At 39.2% G+C, this 18,679-nt stretch overlaps 2 protein-coding genes across 9 annotated transcripts in view; both read left to right on the forward strand.

The window, feature by feature from the left end:
• LOC148847852 (2-dehydro-3-deoxyphosphooctonate aldolase) overlaps positions 1–18,679 on the forward strand; it is a 61,799-nt gene that overhangs the window by 29,447 nt on the left and 13,673 nt on the right. For 6 of the 8 annotated variants that reach the window (XM_088949563.1, XM_088949567.1, XM_088949564.1 and 3 more), the window contains 7 exons: positions 78–143; positions 374–433; positions 633–707; positions 1,865–1,949; positions 2,495–2,553; positions 11,741–11,785; positions 12,540–12,638. In XM_088949563.1, the coding sequence (XP_088805689.1) occupies positions 78–143; positions 374–433; positions 633–707; positions 1,865–1,949; positions 2,495–2,553; positions 11,741–11,785; positions 12,540–12,638 (489 nt within the window). The remainder of the gene's footprint in view (positions 1–77; positions 144–373; positions 434–632; positions 708–1,864; positions 1,950–2,494; positions 2,554–11,740; positions 11,786–12,539; positions 12,639–18,679) is intronic. The other 2 variants (XM_088949570.1, XM_088949569.1) reach the window with 1 other exon arrangement.
• On the forward strand, positions 7,001–8,417 carry LOC148847853 (uncharacterized). Its single transcript, XM_088949572.1, has 2 exons — positions 7,001–7,853; positions 8,180–8,417. Exons 1-2 carry the CDS (start codon positions 7,139–7,141, stop codon positions 8,203–8,205), a joined length of 741 nt encoding a protein of 246 aa, XP_088805698.1. The 5' UTR covers positions 7,001–7,138; the 3' UTR covers positions 8,206–8,417.

An 18,679-nucleotide genomic window follows, 5' to 3' on the forward strand; every position in this document is an offset into this window, starting at 1 on the left:
TTATTGTTGACATATACAAAATGATGGATTTATATAGACTTAAAACAACTATTCTTATTAGTCCTTTTCAAATGCAGATACTTGAAAAGGTCAAAATAGCATATGACATCCCTGTAGTGACAGATGTTCATGAGGCAAGCCAGGTAATTTTTTGTTTTTCTCTTTCAGAACTAAACTCTTCTATGTGGAAATGCTTCTTTTAACAAACGTCAGCACTCATGTTCATTATCTTTCTGTCAGTTTTGATTTATTCAATGTGCCTGTTGGATATGAAGTTTCATTACAAAGTTAAAGCTAAGCGCAAACTATAGATGAGAAAAGTTGGATGACTAATTTATTATGATTGTTTTCAAAACATTTCATTTTTTCCCAGTGTGAACCTGTTGGCAGGGTTGCAGATATTATTCAGATTCCAGCTTTTCTGTGTCGTCAGGTTGGTATTAAAATATTTAACTTATTTTCATAAAAATTCAACATATTTAACATTTTATAGATCAATTTCATTTTGGTCGTTCTGAGTGCCAATTCAGCATCCATAATAATAAAAGAAAAACTTATATTTAGAATGGGTGTGGGTGTGAATTTTTCTTTTTTCCCCTCTGCTAATATCATAATATTTCTTGTTATGACAGACAGATCTTCTGGTTGCAGCTGCGAAGACTGGGAAAATTATCAATATTAAGAAGGGCCAATTTTGTGCTCCTTCTGTGAGTTTCTTAATCATCTATACTTTTTTTTTTTGAACTTTAATATGTTTATTTTCCAGCCAAACAGGACCTGTTTTACAAATTGCAGGTTTCTGTTCCATAATTCCTTTCATCCCCTGATTGTAGCCTTGACTGTCATTTGGAAGCATGCTATCCAACTAGAATATCTTGATACCTGCACAAAGAGTGGCCTTGTGTTGTGGGGATCAAACTCAACAGTAATGACGTAGAAACTTGTGCAAATCTTGGGTTGTGAAATTATGTCATGGCCAATTAAATACTTGGGGCTCCCCATTCGGTGGGAACTCAAAAGAGCCATATTTTTAGGAGGGGGTATCAAAACATTTTCAAGGAAGCTGGAGGCTTGAAAGAAGAATTACATATCAATTGGAGGAAGAATGACTTATAAGATGTACCTTTTCTAATTTGCCTATATATTTTCTATCTCTGTTAAAGGGATAGGGAGTGTAATAAAGAGCATCGAAAAAATAATTGGAGATTTCCTGTGGGGGCTGGGGCAAGGGATAAAAGGATCATCATACAAATTGGAGGGTGGTGATTAAAAGCAAGGAGGATGGTGGGTTAGGCTTAGGAAGAGTGAAAGAGAAGAAAAAGAACATCTCTCTCTTTTTTGAAAGTCACTTTGGAGGTTTCCTAGAGAAGGCAAGGACACTGGCACTTGGTGATTAGAAGCATTCATGGCTGAATGTAGGTAAGATTCTGGGGTTGCCAGAAGCTCCACTCTTAGATGTCCATGGAAGAATGGAAGATAATTATGTCTAACTTTCCAGTGACCACTCTTTCACAATACGTTGGAGTTAACCCGTTGATGGGTTAAACGGTAAAATTTTGAAATAATAGAAACTCCTCTTGGAACTTGAGTTTTAGAAGGATTTTGAGAGGTATGAAATCCCTGGAGGTCATCAATGTATTGACTCTGAAGCGACCAGCTAGCAGTTTGGTAGGATAGTGATGCACAGTGCTCAGTATAATTTTCTTTAGGAACTGCTATTATGCAAATTTAATGCTAATGCTTTGATAGATTTCACCATTCTATTATAGATTGCAATTAACCAGATCTGTTAATTATAAACTTTCATGTTTTTTTCTCTTTCATCTTAAAAATTGGATTCATTAACAATCATGATATCTGGCAGGTCATGGTAAATTCTGCAGAGAAAGTTAGATTGGCAGGGAATCAAAATGTAATGGTCTGTGAGCGGGGAACCATGTTTGGCTATAGTAAGTCCACAGAAGTTGCTTACTTTCTTCAATAACTTATTAATGTTTATTTGTTTTTCTTGAGTTTGTAAAATTACCATTTCCAGATTCCTTTTGATTTGGACACTGAGGACCCATTTTTTATTGTAGCCAGATGAAACTGTGCAAGCAAAAGTAGAACTAAACTGTCACTGGGTCTAGAATGTGCTTAATTGTGCAAGAAATATTTTTTTGGATTGTGCAAGAAATATGTCTTGATTGTGCAATAAAACGATTTTGAGTTCTTGCTGAAGGAGCAAATTAAGAGCTGCCAATTGAATGCATGCTGAATGCAGTTGGGCCAAATAGCATATGGCTACTACATTCTGTGCTAAACAACCAAAGTGTCCTTATGAAGGTTTAGCCAATGTCTCCTCTAAGAATTTTAGGAGCAAATTGATCTACAAGTTCTTTACTTATTTTCCATTGTCATATCCTGGGAATAAAGTTCTCTTGCATTGTTGGCAGAAGCTTTTTTTTTTTTTTCTTGGTATAGTTAAACAACTAAATTGGGATTTAATTTGTAGATGACTTGATTGTTGACCCACGCAACTTGGAGTGGATGAGGGAAGCTAATTGTCCTATTGTAAGTAAATAATTTCTCTTTTTTTTTTTTTTCTGTTCTCGTGCTGCATCTCATGTTTGTGTTTAAACCAAGTATTTTCTTGATGGCTAACAAGTGTAAAATCCTATTCTCAGATATCGTTTTTTGATTGGTAGCAAATGATTTTTATTGGGTGAGTGGTGTTGGAAGTGGAATGTTAATAGGTGGTTCTCAGTGAGATCTTTGGTTTTAAAACTGAACAGTTCAGGTCTATCAGATTTCCCTTGCAAGCAAGTTTGGAATCCTACTTCTCCATCAAAAGTGAACTTTCTGGTTTGGGCTATGTCTTGGATAAATGCCTCACTAGAACAAATCTGGAGAGAAGGGATCTGCATCTCTTGGATCTGTCTTGTGGCCTTTGTGGTCTGGTTCCTGAAATGATTGACCACCTAGGGTTACACTGTTCTATCACTTCTAAGGTGTGGGATCATTTTCTCAATGCAGTTGGGTTATGCCGAGCTCAGTCAAAGACTTATTGTGCTGCTGGAATGTCCAAGGTCTGAAGAAAAAAAGGAAAGATTGTCTGGTGGTCTGTGACTGCAGCTGTATATCTGGACTGAAAGGAACAGTAGAATCTTCTGTAACAAAGTGAAGAGCTCAGAAGAATTAATCCTTTCTGCTGTTAGCAGACTGATATCTTGGGTATCTGTTAAATCTGAATTCAAAAACCAGAATGTGTCTGAGTTGTTAAGATCCCATTCCCTTTGGAGCTTGTATTCTGTTCTGTTTTCCTGGCTGATCTCGTTGAGGCTAGAGAGCTGTTGTACTATATGCTTGTTGGTTTCTAATAAAATTTATCTTACATTTCTAAACAAAAAAATTATTGGTCATGAGAAAAAGAATCAGTTACTTGCAAAATATGTCAAGCTGACATGCATCTGTGTGCTTTAGGATGCCATCTGCCACCTAACCCTTTCTTTCACCATTGACTTTCCCTGCTCAATTAACTGACTCCAAAACAACCTATTCAATTCACCCCTTGTTTAGCCATAGTATAAGCCAAACAGTTTGCTGATGTATGGACCAAAGAAAAGGCGATTCCTAGTTCTTGTTCCATGACTTTTATCACCCTCATGATGAATTATTGCAATGATCCTGGATTGTTGCCCTTTAGCCAAGTAGCCAGCCCATAAATACTTTAAAATTCCCTTACATCATCGAGCTCCTCAAATTAATCAGTCTCCTATCTACAAACCTTGTAACACTGCTAGTAGCTCCAGCCTTGTGGAATCCACAGCCTATGGGTCTCAAGCATATGGAGAAAATGAACACTGTTAAGTATCCCTCCCATACCTGAAAATTAAGGATTACCTAATCTACATGAATTTAGATTTAACTTAACTTGATATCCAACTAGAGTAATTAAACTGTAGGTACTGTTGTAGATAAAGATGCCACCAATTAACATCCTCGAAGAATGTCATCCATGTAGAAAGGGGTCGAAAAGATGTAGAGTTTTGATCCAATGCACCTCTTTCACTAAGAGTGCTTGTTTGAACTGTTCCTTTGAATGCTCATTCATTACTCTCCTCCCATATAGTCCAAAGAACCACTGTTGTGGCACTTCTCCACATGATCTTCCCTTTCTTTCTTGGTAGTTGGAGGCTTTGATGAAACACTTCACATTAGTTGGACGGTTCCAGTGTTTGAATGCACCTAAACCGAGAAAAGAACCATTCCCAAATACTAGCAACAAATTGGTAGGGGATTAGTAGATGGTAAGCAGATTCTCCATTCACATTAAAAGAAGGTAAACATTTGGGAATAAGCACTAATAGGGTCTTCTCTTTTGAAGGGTTTGACAATTGTTAGTTTTTTTTTTGGTATACCTCTCAACAGAAAGCCCTCAATTTGAGTGGCATTGGTCCACTTTATATGTGTAGTAGAGCTTTGAAAAAAGGAAGCACATGTGAAAACCCCTGAAGAATTAGTGGTCTATATTCTACAATCAAGTTTGTCAAGCTCTAAGAGCACACCCTCTAGAAGTCTTAACAAGTTTGATGCTACTGGGGCTTTAGAATCTCTTATACCTTTTATAAAACTCAAATCCCAAGTTGGTTTATCAAAAAAAAAAAAAAACTCAAATCCCAAGGTTTAACACAAGCAAAATGGGAGACAAGTTTGGCTTTGTAAGAAGAAATGGAGAACAAGAAAACAATCTTTTACAGGACCTTTTCCCCCACCAAGATCAAAGGTCTTCTCATAATTATATCTTATTCCTAAAAATACATCATACTAAATAAAACTCAAGAAAGGATATCAAACCTAAGTAAGATGGCTTTGGTAATTGCCAACATTAATCTTGTAGTCAAACTAGTATCCTATTCATTACGTGCACCTCATGGATGCTAGCAACCATATTATGACATTTGCCCAATAGAGCCGAATTTCTTAATGCCAATTTGCCTAATCTCAATCCTCCATGCTATTTTCTTTTGCATACTGCTTCCCAGTTTATCAAATGGTCTCTCTTGGAATCCTTTGGTTTCTGTAGAAAATCTTTTCATTGTTTTCTCCAACTTTTTTTGCAATTGAGGCTGAAGTCTTAAAATTGGAGAGGTAGGTTGTTGAAGGTTGAGTTTATTAGCATGATTCTTCATCTCTATATTTATATTCTTAGCCAATTAGAAGTTTTTAGAAAATCTATCCAAGACAAGATTCTAGAAGGTATTGGATATTAGGTTGCATGAGAGATAGTCCCAGATATCTCATTGGTCAATGAATCATTGAATATCCTAAGATAAATGTATACCTCCTCACCTCCTCCCTACCTCCTTGTCCATATTCATACTTTCCATGCAGTTCTTGTCTAGGTTGAGTCCTCAACCTAGCAAGTTTTCCAAAGAATTTTATTAAGGGTTGCAAATTCCTTGCCCCTGTGGTTGTTTTAATACTTGTTGTTATTTCATTATGCAGTTTTTTTTTCCCAAATACAAGCTAGATTGCTCTTGTGGTTGTTTTCTTTGCATATTGTCTTGTGCATTCTCTGGTCCATTCTATAACAAGTACATGGTGCATTCCTATTTCAATCAAAATGTCTTGTTCATCATTATGTGAAAATTGGAAATATCATGTAGGGATGATTAAAATAAAAATAATTTAGTTTAGAGAAACATATCGCATGTTTGAAGATGTAGAGAACACTGATGTGGCCCCATAGCTGTGGTCCCCACTGTGTTCGTAGGACAATATGTGCAATTATTTGTTTTAGTCATGTTAGTGTTAGTTGGTGGTCAGCTTGTTATTTCAGTTGTTATTTATTTCAGTTTTTTATTTGCTTTGTCATGTAAGTATTAAGGGCAGATCTGTCCTTTCTTCTATGTACTGAACATAACCTATAAATACTAAGAGAGTGGCGGTGGCAGATCAATTTTAGAATCTGTCCCTCCTTTCAAACCTTTGTGTTCTCCTGTTCTTCTCCTCTCTTTTCTTATTTTCTTTACTTTTCTTCTACCTTTTCTAATATGAAATCTATTAGGATTCAAGGCTGATTGTAGTCTTGATAGGCTACTTGGTATCAGAGCCTATCTAGGGTTTCTCATGTGTGTCTAGTCTAGCCGACCACATGAGAACTATCTAGGGCTGGAAGTTTTTAAAGAAATGTTCATTGGCTGATTCTTGGAGGTTATCGGAAGAGTTTAGCAACTGTTCGAAGACTTGGCACGGCTTGCAGAGTGTTGGTAATCAGGAAGAATCAGAGAAGGCTAGGGTTCAGGCAACGTTGGAAGGTAGCGAACATAATTCTTTGGGTAAGTCTTATTTATTTTCTAGAGATAGCTATCAGTCAAGATAGGTTGGACCTATCTAGAAGGAGCGACCGAACTGTTATTGGAGTTTTCTCTCAGAGGTGATCAGTTTTTTAGGGTTTCACATTGACCCTACGGCAAGACCTAACTGTTAACACCTTGGAAAGTGTGGCTGAGCACTTATTTCAGACCTACGATTAAAACCCTAATTCTGTTCCAGCATCTCAGATTGCTCTCTAAGCTGGTTTCAGACCTGTCTCTTGGTCTCAAGCTCTTTTAGGGGGTGAAAACTTGTACAGACTGCTTGGAACTGTGATTGCCGATTGGTTTCAGATCAGACCTGCACTAGTTTCATGCATATTACCGTGATTACAAATTGGTTTCAGATCAGACCTGCATTGATTCCATACTGATTTCTGATTGTGATCGACTGTTCAAGTGCTGTTTTCTATTGTAGTAACCCTAATAGTTTGTAACTACTGATTCTTGACCAAGAATGGAGTTTAAAAATCAGGGAGAATGTAGTTTTGGGAACAACAGTTATGGTAGTATATCTGAAACTAGGTTTCATATTACAACTGTGAGATTTTGACGGGTCAAACTACTTGGAATGGGCCCAATCAGTCATGATGGCTATTGGGGGCAGGGGAAAACTAAGTTACCTCTTGGGAGATGTGAAAGAACCTTCCAAGGAGGATCCAATGTATACCAAGTGGGTTCAAGAGAACTGCTTGGTTATGACATGGCTGTGTAACTCTATGTAGCCACATATCAACCGAAATTACTTGTGGGCAAAGACAACAAAGGAGATATGGGATGCTATGAAAGAAACTTATTCCCATCCCCTTAACGTTGCTAGAGCCTATGAATTGAAGTGTGAAGTGAATAGTCTTAAACAAGGAGAGAAACCGGTTTCTGTCTACTTCTCTACCTTGAAACCCTTATGGCATGAAATTGATCATCTAGAGACTCTTGAGTGGGAAAGTCCCAAAGATGCACAAACTTATATAAAGCAAGTCGAGACAAATAGGGTATTTGAATTTCTGGCTGGCCTGAATTCAGATTATGACATCGTGAGGCAACAGATATTGACCAGAGATAGTGTGACCCTCTCTCACGCATACTCCCTGGTGCATAGTGAAGAGACCGGGAGGAAAGTTATGATGCAACCTCAGCCCTTTTCCCCAGCCCTAGCAGCTGTTAAACCTAAGTCAGGGGGTGATACAGAAAGGGGCAGGAAGAAGGAAGACAAACGGGATCTAGTATGTGAACATTGCAAGAAACCCAAGCATACAAAAGATACTTGTTGGAAGCTGCACTCTCATTTGGTCCCAGCAAAACTGAGAAATAAGAAGGGTAATGCTCATGTGGCTGTGAATACTGATTCAGCATCCTTGTCAGGCACAAAAGGCACACCCCTAGAGACCTTATCCACGGTTCTGGCTGCCCTAATACAGTTGGAAAAGGAAGTTGGGGGTTTAGCTCAGCCATCTCAGTCACCATCAGCCCCTGCCACATCTGCATTTGCACATTCAGGTACTCAAGCCTCAACCTACCTTGTTTCAACTTCAGGTAATACTGAACATTGTTGGGTAATAGATTCAAGTGCATCCGACCATATGACTAGCTTGCCATCATTGTTCACTACATATCACTTATCCTCTGGTAGAGATAAAGTATCCATTGCTGATGGCTCTCTTGTTCCCATTTCTGGCAAGGGTGACATCAAGTTATCTGATACCATCTCTTTATTTTCTGTTTTGCATGTTCCTAAGCTAGATACTAACCTGCTCTCAGTCAGTAGTATTACCAAACATATGAACTGTCCAGTAACCTTTTCCCCTGATCGATGTGTTTTTCAGGACTCGGAGACAAGGAAGGTGATTGAGACTGGCCATGAGACGAATGGGATCTATCTGCTCGGAGAGAGTTCTCGTTGGGAAGAACCAGTGGATAAGAAGTCCTTTGTCATTTATCTTTCCGGTCTTTGAAGAGTCTGTTTCTTGCTTTATTTGAGTTGAGATGTGAGAGTTGTGAGTTTGCCAAACATTGTAGAACATCTTATTCTTTGAGTAATAAAAGGAGTAATAATTCTTTTTATATTGTGCATACTGATATTTGGGGGCCATATCACATTCCTTCTATGGGTGGGTACAGATATTTTCTGTTGTTTGTTGATGACTATACCCGGTTTTCTTGGGTCTATCTAATGCGTTCTCGAGATGAGGTTCCCACTCTTATCCAAAACTTTCATCAAATGATTCTAACCCTGTTTGGGGCCAAAATCAAAGTTCTCAAATTCGATAATGCAAATGAATACTTTGCTAAGCCATTAACTTCTTACCTCCTTAATCATGGGGTTATTCACCAGAGCACTTGTCCTCATACACCACAACAGAATGGGGTTGCCGAAAGGAAGAATAGGCACATCTTGGAGGTGGCTAGAAGCATTATGTTTACCTCCAATGTACCTATTCGCTTCTGGGGTGATGCTATCTTTGGTTGTACTTGTTTCTTTCAGCTTCTCGGGCCCCATCATTCCAAGTTTGACCCTAAGGCCTCTAAATGCATTTTCCTCGATTATGCACAAACTCAAAATGGTTATTGCTGCTATGATCCTGTTTCAGGGAGGAAGTTTGTCTCCATGGATGTTACCTTCTTTGAGGAGACACCTTATTATCCTAGGGTTTCTCCTCAGGGGGAAAGCAGTGAGAGTGGGGATTTGGGTCTTTTCCTTAGGGGGAGTGCAGTGAGAGTGGGGTTAACATATCTGAGGCTGTTCCTTTACCTATTCCATTGGGTGATGAAGGCTGTAATGGTGAGGGTGGTCAAAGGGATTAGGAGTTGAAAGTCTATCGCAGGCGATGCAGGCAGGTTGATCCCGGTCATCGGCAGTCCAGGCCAACTCCAGTTCCTTCTACGGCTCCAGATCCAGGTATTATAGTCCTAGGGCCCGCTGAGACACCTTCCATTGTTGCCACTTCCCCTCCTGCGGATTACCTTGACCTCCCTATTGCCGTCCGTAAAGGGAAACGGCATTGCACCACATCTACAGTTCACTGCATTTCCCAGTTTTTATCCTATGATCATGTATCTCCCTCTTACAGGTCCTATCTCACTTCTTTTGCCAATGTCCCTATTCCCAGAACAGTGCAAGAAGCCTTATCAGTTCTAGAGTGGAAAGATGCAATGCAAGTTGAAATGGATGCCCTGTTGAAAAATAACACTTTAGAGCTAATTGACTTACCCAAAGGAAAGAAGCCAGTTGGATGTAGATGGGTATTTACTGTGAAGCATAATGCTGATGGCTCCATTGAAAGGTACAAAGCCCGACTGGTTGCAAAGGGGTTCACCTAGACTTATGGTATAGACTATTTGGAGACCTTTGCCCCGGTAGCCAGGATGACCACCATCCGAGTTCTATTATCCCTTGCAACAAGTTATTCTTGGTCCTTGTTCCAGATGGATGTTAAAAATGCTTTTCTGAATGGAGACTTACAGGAAGAGGTCTACATGCAGTTGCCTCTTGTACTCTATGATACAGAGACAGGTAAGAAGGTTTGCCGACTGAATAAAGCATTGTATGGATTAAAGCAGTCACCTAGAGCTTGGTTTGATAGATTCAGACTAGCCATTGGAAAATTCGGTTATGTACAGGCCCAGTCAGATCATACACTGTTCATTAAAAGGGTGGACTCCTCTTTGACCCTGTTTGCTGTATATGTGGATGATATTGTAGTGACAGGAAATAATAGTAGTGAGATTGAGTCCCTCAAACAGTTCCTTCATCAAGAGTTTGAGATGAAAAATCTTGGTGCACTACGATAATTTTTGGGTATTGAGGTTGCTAGATCTAAACAAGGGATGTTTATCTCTCAGAGAAAATATGTTCTAGATCTGTTGGCGGAAATTGGAAAGTTAGGTGTCAAGCCTGCTGATACACCCATTGAACAGAATCACAAGATCAGTGCAGAGGGCGGGGAGCCTCTTGAAGACAAAGTTATGTTCCAACAGTTGGTTGGTAAGCTCCTATATTCAGCCTCACTCGGCCAGATATCAGTTATGCAGTTAGTGTTGTCAGTCAGTACATGCATTCCCCTAGAACTATTCATCTTCTTGCAGCAGAGAGAATTTTAGCATACTTGAAGAGATGCCCGGATAGGGGTATTGTTCAAGAACAATATTCACATGAAGGTGGAGGTCTATACAGATGCTGATTGGGCTGGGAGTGCTGATGATAGGAGGTCTACCTCTGGATATTGTGCCCTTGTGGGAGGTAACCTTGCCTCTTGGAGGAGTAAGAAACAAAGTGTTGTTTCCCGCTCTAGTGCCGAAGCTGAATATAGGTCAATGGCTAACGGAGTGGTTGAGATCCTATGGCTGAGATCACTAATTGAAGAGTTGGGTATTGATTATGAGAAGCCCTTGATGTTGTATTGTGATAATCAGGCGGTTATTAATATAGCTCACAATCCGGTGTAGCATGACAGAACTAAGCATATCGAAGTTGATCAACATTTTGTCCGAGAGAGGGTTTCATCATAGGAAGTGTGTCTCCCATATATCACATCCAACATCTAGCTAGCAGATATCCTAACCAAGGCTGTAACAAGGAAGAAGTTAGAGGCAGACCTATCCAAGTTGGGAATGATAAATATCTATTCCCAACTTGAGGGTGTGTAGAGAACACTGATGTGGGGACCACAGCGTTCATAGGACAGTATGTGCACTTATTTGTTTCAGTCATGTTAGTGTTAGTTGGTGGTCAGCTTGTTATTTCAGTTTTTTATTTGCTTTATTTGTCATGTAAATATTTAGGGCAGATCTGTCCTTTCCTCTATGTACTGAACATAACCTATAAATACTAAGAGAGTGGCGGCGGCAGATCAATTTCAGAATCTGTCCCTCCCTTCAAACCTTTGTGTTCTCCTGTTCTTCTCCTCTCTTTTCTTATATCTTTTCTAATATGAAATCTATTAGGATTCAAGGCTGATTGTAGTCTTGATCGCCTACTTGGTATCAGAGCCTATCTAGGGTTTCTCATGTGTGTCTAGTCCAGCCGATCACATGAGAACTATCTAGGGCTGGAAGTTTATAAAGAAGTGTTCATTGGCTGATTCTTGGAGGTTACCAGAAGAGTTTAGCAGCTGTTCGAAGACTTGGCACGGCTTGCAGAGTGTTGGTAATCTATTATGATTCAATGCATGTATGATCTGCGCTTTCAAGTCATTATGCTACCTCTTTGATGTCTAAACCTCTATTGATGCATATGTACTTTTTTTCTCCTGATAAATATCATTCAAAACTTAAGGTCCTTATTGTACCATCTGTTGCTATTATCTCTAGTTTGTTGCATGATGCTCTTCTATTGATCTAACTTTTTCTGATCAGCTGCTTCTCTGTTGGAAATTGTTTCACTGCAGGTAGCAGATGTTACACATTCATTACAGCAACCTGCTGGGAGGAAGGTTTGGACCAATTTAGGTTACAGTTGACAAAGAAATGCATGCATATATCTAGGTCCAATGTAAAGCAAAGCAATTTCATTTCAATTGATATATCTATTGGCTTCTTCGTGATGATCAGCTTAAATATAAGAAATAAAGCTCTAATTTACTTGGACGAATCAAAAAGCCCATAAAAATTTCCTTCTATTACATGCATAAACTAGGTAATGTATAAAGATGAGCTGTATTTTGTTGATACAGAAGGATTACTGAATTTATTCAGTTGACCAAAAAAATTACTCCCTCCATGGTTGCAAATAATTCACAACAGGATTCCAACACAACATTTAACCATCTAATGCTGGAAATATTAACACAGGTATCCTTTTTGGTTCCCTAGTAAAGAAATTTAAAATGGGGCTTTCCTACGATAGTGTTTTCTTCTGGCTATATTTGTTCTTTCTTTTTCTGAGAAAAACTTTCTTGGTATGAATCACAATTTTTCTTGTCAATTAGAAGTCTTGTGTATTTATCTTTTTTTGCACATATTAGAAGGAGGTTCCAGTCCCTGCCTTTGTTTCTTTCATCTCATAATCACAAATTGTGCATTTCTTTGTTATTAAGTTCCTCTGTGGTACTGATTTCTCCTTGGGATATTATTGCTAGCTGCATTGTAGGAAAGCTTGTCTCTCTGTGTCATAATTCAGATTTTATGATTGCTTAATATTTTTACATATCTTAGTGAAAGAGCTGAAGTATGTTCTTTCTCAATTAGCTGGATGGTGGAGGTGTTGCTAGTGGGGGTCTTCGTGAACTAATACCATGTATTGCAAGGACATCAGTTGCTGTTGGAGTAGATGGAATCTTTATGGAGGTATAGGATCAAAATCTGTTAGAAATGATATCTTAAATGTTTCTTTGCTTCCTTGGAAAGTTAACGTTTTTTCCTGCTTAAATGGACTCAATACATAAAGTTCTGGAGACAACAGAATAAAAATGAACATGAAATGGTGCTTAAGGCATAACCAAGGTTTAAAATATTGGTACAATACGTCTGATACAGGATTATACATGGCATATCATATCAGTTTCCAAGGGGGCCAACACGTGGCATGGCTGGGATGGCTCAGTTTTGATGCCATTCGTCCTGTCTCGGACTATATCACCAACGTTGTGTTTGTATCAGTCTATATCAGCCAACAAACACCATATTCTTTGAATTTCAGATTTTAGTTTGTTAAGAGTGTGAGGGCATTTCTGCCCTTTTATGAATATTTGTATTTGGGTGCCAATTCAAGGGCACCTTTGTAATTTTTCTTGTGAAGAAAAAAATGAAGTCTCTTAGTGTGAACAGTGTCGCACCAAGCATTCTTGACAACTTGGTATTAGAGCCAAACACAATCAAGAAAATTCTCTGCTGCTGGCCGTGACTCACAGGCAGACCTGCTGACATCAGCATGCCACTGGTTGATGTCAGAAGTCCGTACAGCTGGTGACATCTTCATGTGTTTTTGATGGTCGGTGGTTCCTCCTGATTTTAGGGGAATTTTGGTATAAGTTTCATGGTGGTTTGAAGTTGTTTTGGATTTTTCAGATGAAAATTGGCGAAAATTCCAGATTTGGGGTTTAGGGCTTGCATGCTCATATGGTGGATTGGTTGCTACTGAAACCTCTTGTGTATAAGTCGTGGCAAACCCCTGGGACTATAGGAAGTAGTCCTGAATTTTTTGGAGCCCTAAAACTTTTTTTTTGAATTTTTTTCTTCCCATGTTTTGCCTCCAGTACCTATTTTTCCTAACTTTTTAGCTGTAACTCGTGTCTAACCTTGTGGAAAAGGTGTTTGGGAGTTCAGCTGTTGTTGCAAGACTGGTGCTGGTGAGAAATTTTTTTTAGAGGGGCTGTGATCGATGGACTCACACAATGACGTCCGTGTACCTACCTATGTTCTCTTAGGAAGCAATGACAATGCTGGAGGACAGATTACTACCATAAAACTTGATGGGACAAATTTCCTTGAATGGTCTCAATCAGCCAAGCTTACAATCGATGGAAGAGGTAAGCTCGGACTTATTACCAGTAAGGAAGCTAAGCCGAAGCCTGGAGATTCAAACTATTCCAAATGGGAGCAGGATAATGAGCTGGTTATGTCATTGGCTTGTATGCTCTATGCAGCCACACATCGCTCGCAACTATATGTTCCTTCCAACAACTAAAGATATTTGGGATAGACTAACTGCAACTTATTCTCAAGCGAAAAACACTGCTAGAATCTATTAGTTGCAAAGAGAAGCATGTAATATACAACAGGGGGAGAAATCAGTGGTCATGTATTTCTCCTCCTTACAATTAATTTGGGAAGAAATTGATCATCTTGAGTCTTTGGAGTGGAAAGATCCTGTTGATGCTGAACAGTATAGGAAGTACATTGAAAAAACCCAAGTTTTCGATTTTCTTGCTGGGCTGAATGTTGATTATGACTTCACTAGGCAACACATCTGTAGTGCTGATATTTTGTCACTCTCCACAACATATTCTCTTGTACAGACTAAAGAGAGTAGGAGGAATGCTATTATGCAAGTGTCTGTAGGTGAGCACATTGCTCTTGTGTCCACAAAACCTAAGAAGAGTTTTGGTAAACTTGAAGAAGTATTTTGTGAATACTATAAGAAGCCGAAGCATACCAAGGATAGATGCTGGCTAAATCCCCACCTGAAACTTGAGAAGTTTAAAACCTGAAAGAAAGTAAATGCTCATGTTGCCGCCACAAGTCATGATTCTCAGACGCAAATGCTTGAGGGAAATTCTCCTGCTCCAACATTTACTCATGACACCTCTGATGTGATGGAAAAATTGAGAGGCAGCTTATTCCATCTTGAAAAGAGCGGGTTGCCTAAATTTACTGGTTCAAATGCTTCTTCTAGTGCCTTTGCAAAATCAGGAACTGCACTTGCGTGTCATGCTCCACCCTCTAGCTCTTGGATAATTGACACAGGAGCCAATGATCATACAATTGGCATGCCTTCCTATTTTACCACTTAGGCTTTTTTTAGGGAAAGGTAAGATTACCGTTGCCGATGGATCCCAGACCCCAATGTCGGGTTTGGGTGAAGTTAAACTTACCAATAGCCTTTCTCTGAACTCTGTACTCCATGTTCCACATTTGCATAGAAATCTCTTATCTGTTAGTTCTCTTACAAATTCTCATATTTGCTCTGTAACCTTCTTTCCATCTCATTGTGTCTTTTAGGACATGAGTACGATGAAGACGATTAGCAGTGGACATGAAGCCGATGGAGTTTATCTTCTTGATCAGTCTCCAATGTTAGGGTTGATGTGTCAGTCTATGTCTTTCCATGATGAGAAATTAAGTCAATTGAAATTGTGGCATCATCCTCTTGGGCATGTGTCTTTTGGTTCCTTGAAATTTTTGTTTCATAGTTTGTTTGAGTCCTTGTCTAGTTTTGGTCTGCAATGTGAAGTCTGTCAACTATCAAAGCAATGTAGAACAACTTTTTTGCAAGTAATAAAAGAAGTAATGTTGCTTTTTATTTAATACATACCGGTGTTTGGGGATCTTATTCTATTCCATGTATGGGTGGCTATAAATATTTCATTCTCTTTGTTGATGACTACTCGTAGTATACTTGGTTGTATTTGATGAAGTGCCGAGATGAAGTTCCTTCCATTGTGCTTAACTAGCCCGAAGAGGTTGCAACTCGTGCCTCTACTCGGGGACTTTGTACTATTGTCTATTGCTCATTAATAAACTTATTTCAATTATCAAAAAAAAAGTTCCTTCCATTGTGAAAGGCTTCTTCAGTATGGTGGAGATAGAGTTTGAGAAGAAGATTATTTATTAGATTTGACAACACCAAGGAGTACTTTGAGAAGCACTTGCAAACCTTCCTTGAAGAAAAAGGAGTGATTCACCAAAGTTCTTGCCCTCATACTCCCCAACAAAATGGGGTATCGAAGAGGAAAAATGGACGTGATCGAAGTTGTTAGAGACTTGTTATTTCAGATGCATGTTCCAACTCGGTTTTGGGGGGATGCTGCTCAAACAATTATCTGTCTTATTAACAAACTTCCCTCACGGACCTTGCATCTCCAGTCTCCTCATCAGCTTCTTTTTCCTGATGAGGATACATTCCATCTTCCTCCCAAGGATTTTGGGAGTGTCTGTGTCGTCCATGACATGAGTCATTCTAGGCTGAAATTTGACCCAAAGTCTATCAAGTATCTCTTCTTGGGATATTCTTCAGTCCAAAAGGAGTATCGTTGTTATGACCATTGTTTTGGAAAAAAAGGTATGTGCCCAAAGATGTCACATTCTTTGAGTTTACTCCCTTCTTCTCCGTCTCTCGTCCTTTTCTTCAGGGGGAGAATGTTAGTGAAGATCAAACTCCCTTTTGTATGTCGATTCCTGCAACGGATGCTATCAATCCTTCTTCTCCTCCTCCTCCTCCCTGTGGTCGTACTAGTCCTCTTCCTATCCTCCTCTTTTGCCTCCTATTCCTCGGTCTTGGCCTTGGTGGTTCGTCAGACGAAGAAAGAGGATGACTCCAGAGATTGAATGTCCATTACAATTTGACCTCTCGGACTTAGGTAATTTGAATTTTGAACCTCTTTCTGTTTCTGATGCTTGTGTTGAATCTGTTGTTGAGCCGCCTCTTGTAGATTCTAACCTCAACCTTCTCATTGCAATTCGTAAAGCAAGACGGACATGTGCTAAGTATCCTATCTCAAACAGTCTCTTATGCTACTTTATTACCCTCCTATTGTGCCTATATTTCTTCTATTGCTTTTGCTTTTATCCCTCACAACTGAGGTAGTGCAGTTCCCTCAATGGAAGGATGCTATGAACGAAGAAATGGAGGCACTAAAAAAAACTAGACATGGGAAATCGTTTCTCATTCAGAAGGCAAAATTCCTATTGGTTGCAAGTGGGTTTACATAGTAAAGCATACATCTGATGGCTCAATTGAAAGGTACAAAGCTCGACTTGTGGCAAAAGGTTACACCCAGTCTTATGGCATTGATTACCGGGAAACGTTTGCTCCAGTAGCCAAGATGAATTCAATACGAGTTACCATGTGTTTTGCTGCCCACTATTCTTGGCCCTTTTATCAAATGGATGTTAAGAGCGCCTTCCTTAATGGAGACCTTCAGGAAGAAGTTTACATGGAACTTCCTTCAGGAGTGAACATCCCTGGGAGTGAAGGAAAGGTTTTCCGTTTGAAGAAATCCCTTTATGGCTTTAAATAGTCTCCTCGAGTTTGGTTTGATAGATTCAGAAAAACTGTCTTAAAAATTGGCTTCTCACAATCACAAGTTGACCATACCCTGTTTATTAGGAGAGCAAATGGTAAAATAACTTTGTTGATAGTATATGCCAATGATATTATTATCATAGGGGATGATATCTTTGAGATTGCTGAGCTAAAGTCTTTCCTTGCAATTGAGTTTGAAATTAATGATCTCGGAAATCTCTGGTATTTCTTAGGGATTGAGGTAACAAGGTCAAAGAGGGGCATTTATATTTCTCAGAGGAACTATGTCCGTGATATGCTTTAGGAGGTAGGAAAATTGGATTGTAAACCGGCTGAAACTCCAATTTATCCCAATCATAAGCTGAGAGTTGATGATGGATATGTTCTTCCTAACAAAGGTGTGTATCAGAGACTTGTTGGTCACCTTCTCTACTTGTGTCTGACTAGACCAGATATATCATATGTTGTAAGTGTGGTCAGCCAATACATGCACAAGTCTATATCATCTCATATGCAAGTAGTGAATAGAATACTTGCCTATTTGATGGGATGTCTATGAAAGGGGATGTTGTATTCTAATCATGGGCATCTGAAGGTAGAGGCCGATTTTGATGCTAGCTAGGCAGGTTCCATTGATGATAGGGCGGTGTACTTCTGGCTATTGTACTTTGGTGAGTGGTAAGGTTGTATCTTGGAGAAGCAAGAAGCAATCAATTGTGACTCCATCTAGTGCAGAGGCATAGTACAGAGCTATGACACATGGAGTCTTAGAATTGTTGTGGTTGAAGAACTTGTTGACAGAAATGGGAGTGCAAATTGATACTCCAAAGATATTATATTGTGACAATTAAGCTGCCATAAACATAGCCCACAACCATGTTCAACATGATCGTACAAAGCATATAGAGGTTGATCGGCATTTCAATTGAGGTCTGAAGTTCAGTTGTTTGATTGTCTTACTAAAGGTGTTCCTAAATCAAAGCTTGACAACAATTTGAACAAGCTGGGCATGATAAATATCTATGCTCAGCTTGAGGGGGAGTGTTAAGAGTGTGAGGGCGTTTCTGTCTCTTTTATTTGTATTTGGGTGCCTATTCAAGGGCACCTTTGTAATTTTGCTTGTGAAGAAAAAAATGAAATGTCTCTTGGTGTGAACAGTGCCACACCAAGCATTCTCCTCTTCTCTTCAACATCTCTAATCCTTACAACTGTTGTTCATAAGTTGTGATGAAAATCAATAAATCCCACTATTTGCTCATTAATTGTGGTTTTGTTCTACCATTGATGCCCATTAATTGTGGAGTTTCAAATCCCATCTTTTAATCTTTCTCTTTGGCCACATTTAATTCAAATAAATGGTGTTATATAGGAATGCTCAACTAGAAAGCTAAAAGGAGAAATGATCATTAAAATTAGTGAGTGCTTCAACCCCACAGCTGTTGCCATCCAATGCCATCGCCATTGCTTCTGATGTTGTCGGTGGTAAAGAGATCTAGTTCTCAGCTTTTGCGTCCTACCTTTTGTCCAATCATCAGGTTCACCAGCTCTCTGCCGAGTGTTTCTGTCACTCACTGAAATGGGAAAAGGTTTTTCGTCTAGGGTTTCCTTGACAAAAGAGGTTACCACAGAGTTATTTCATTTCCTT

Source organism: Nelumbo lutea, chromosome 6 (genome assembly GCF_056320005.1).
Source record: "Nelumbo lutea isolate HS-2025 chromosome 6, American lotus-T2T, whole genome shotgun sequence".
Lineage (NCBI taxonomy): Eukaryota > Viridiplantae > Streptophyta > Magnoliopsida > Proteales > Nelumbonaceae > Nelumbo > Nelumbo lutea.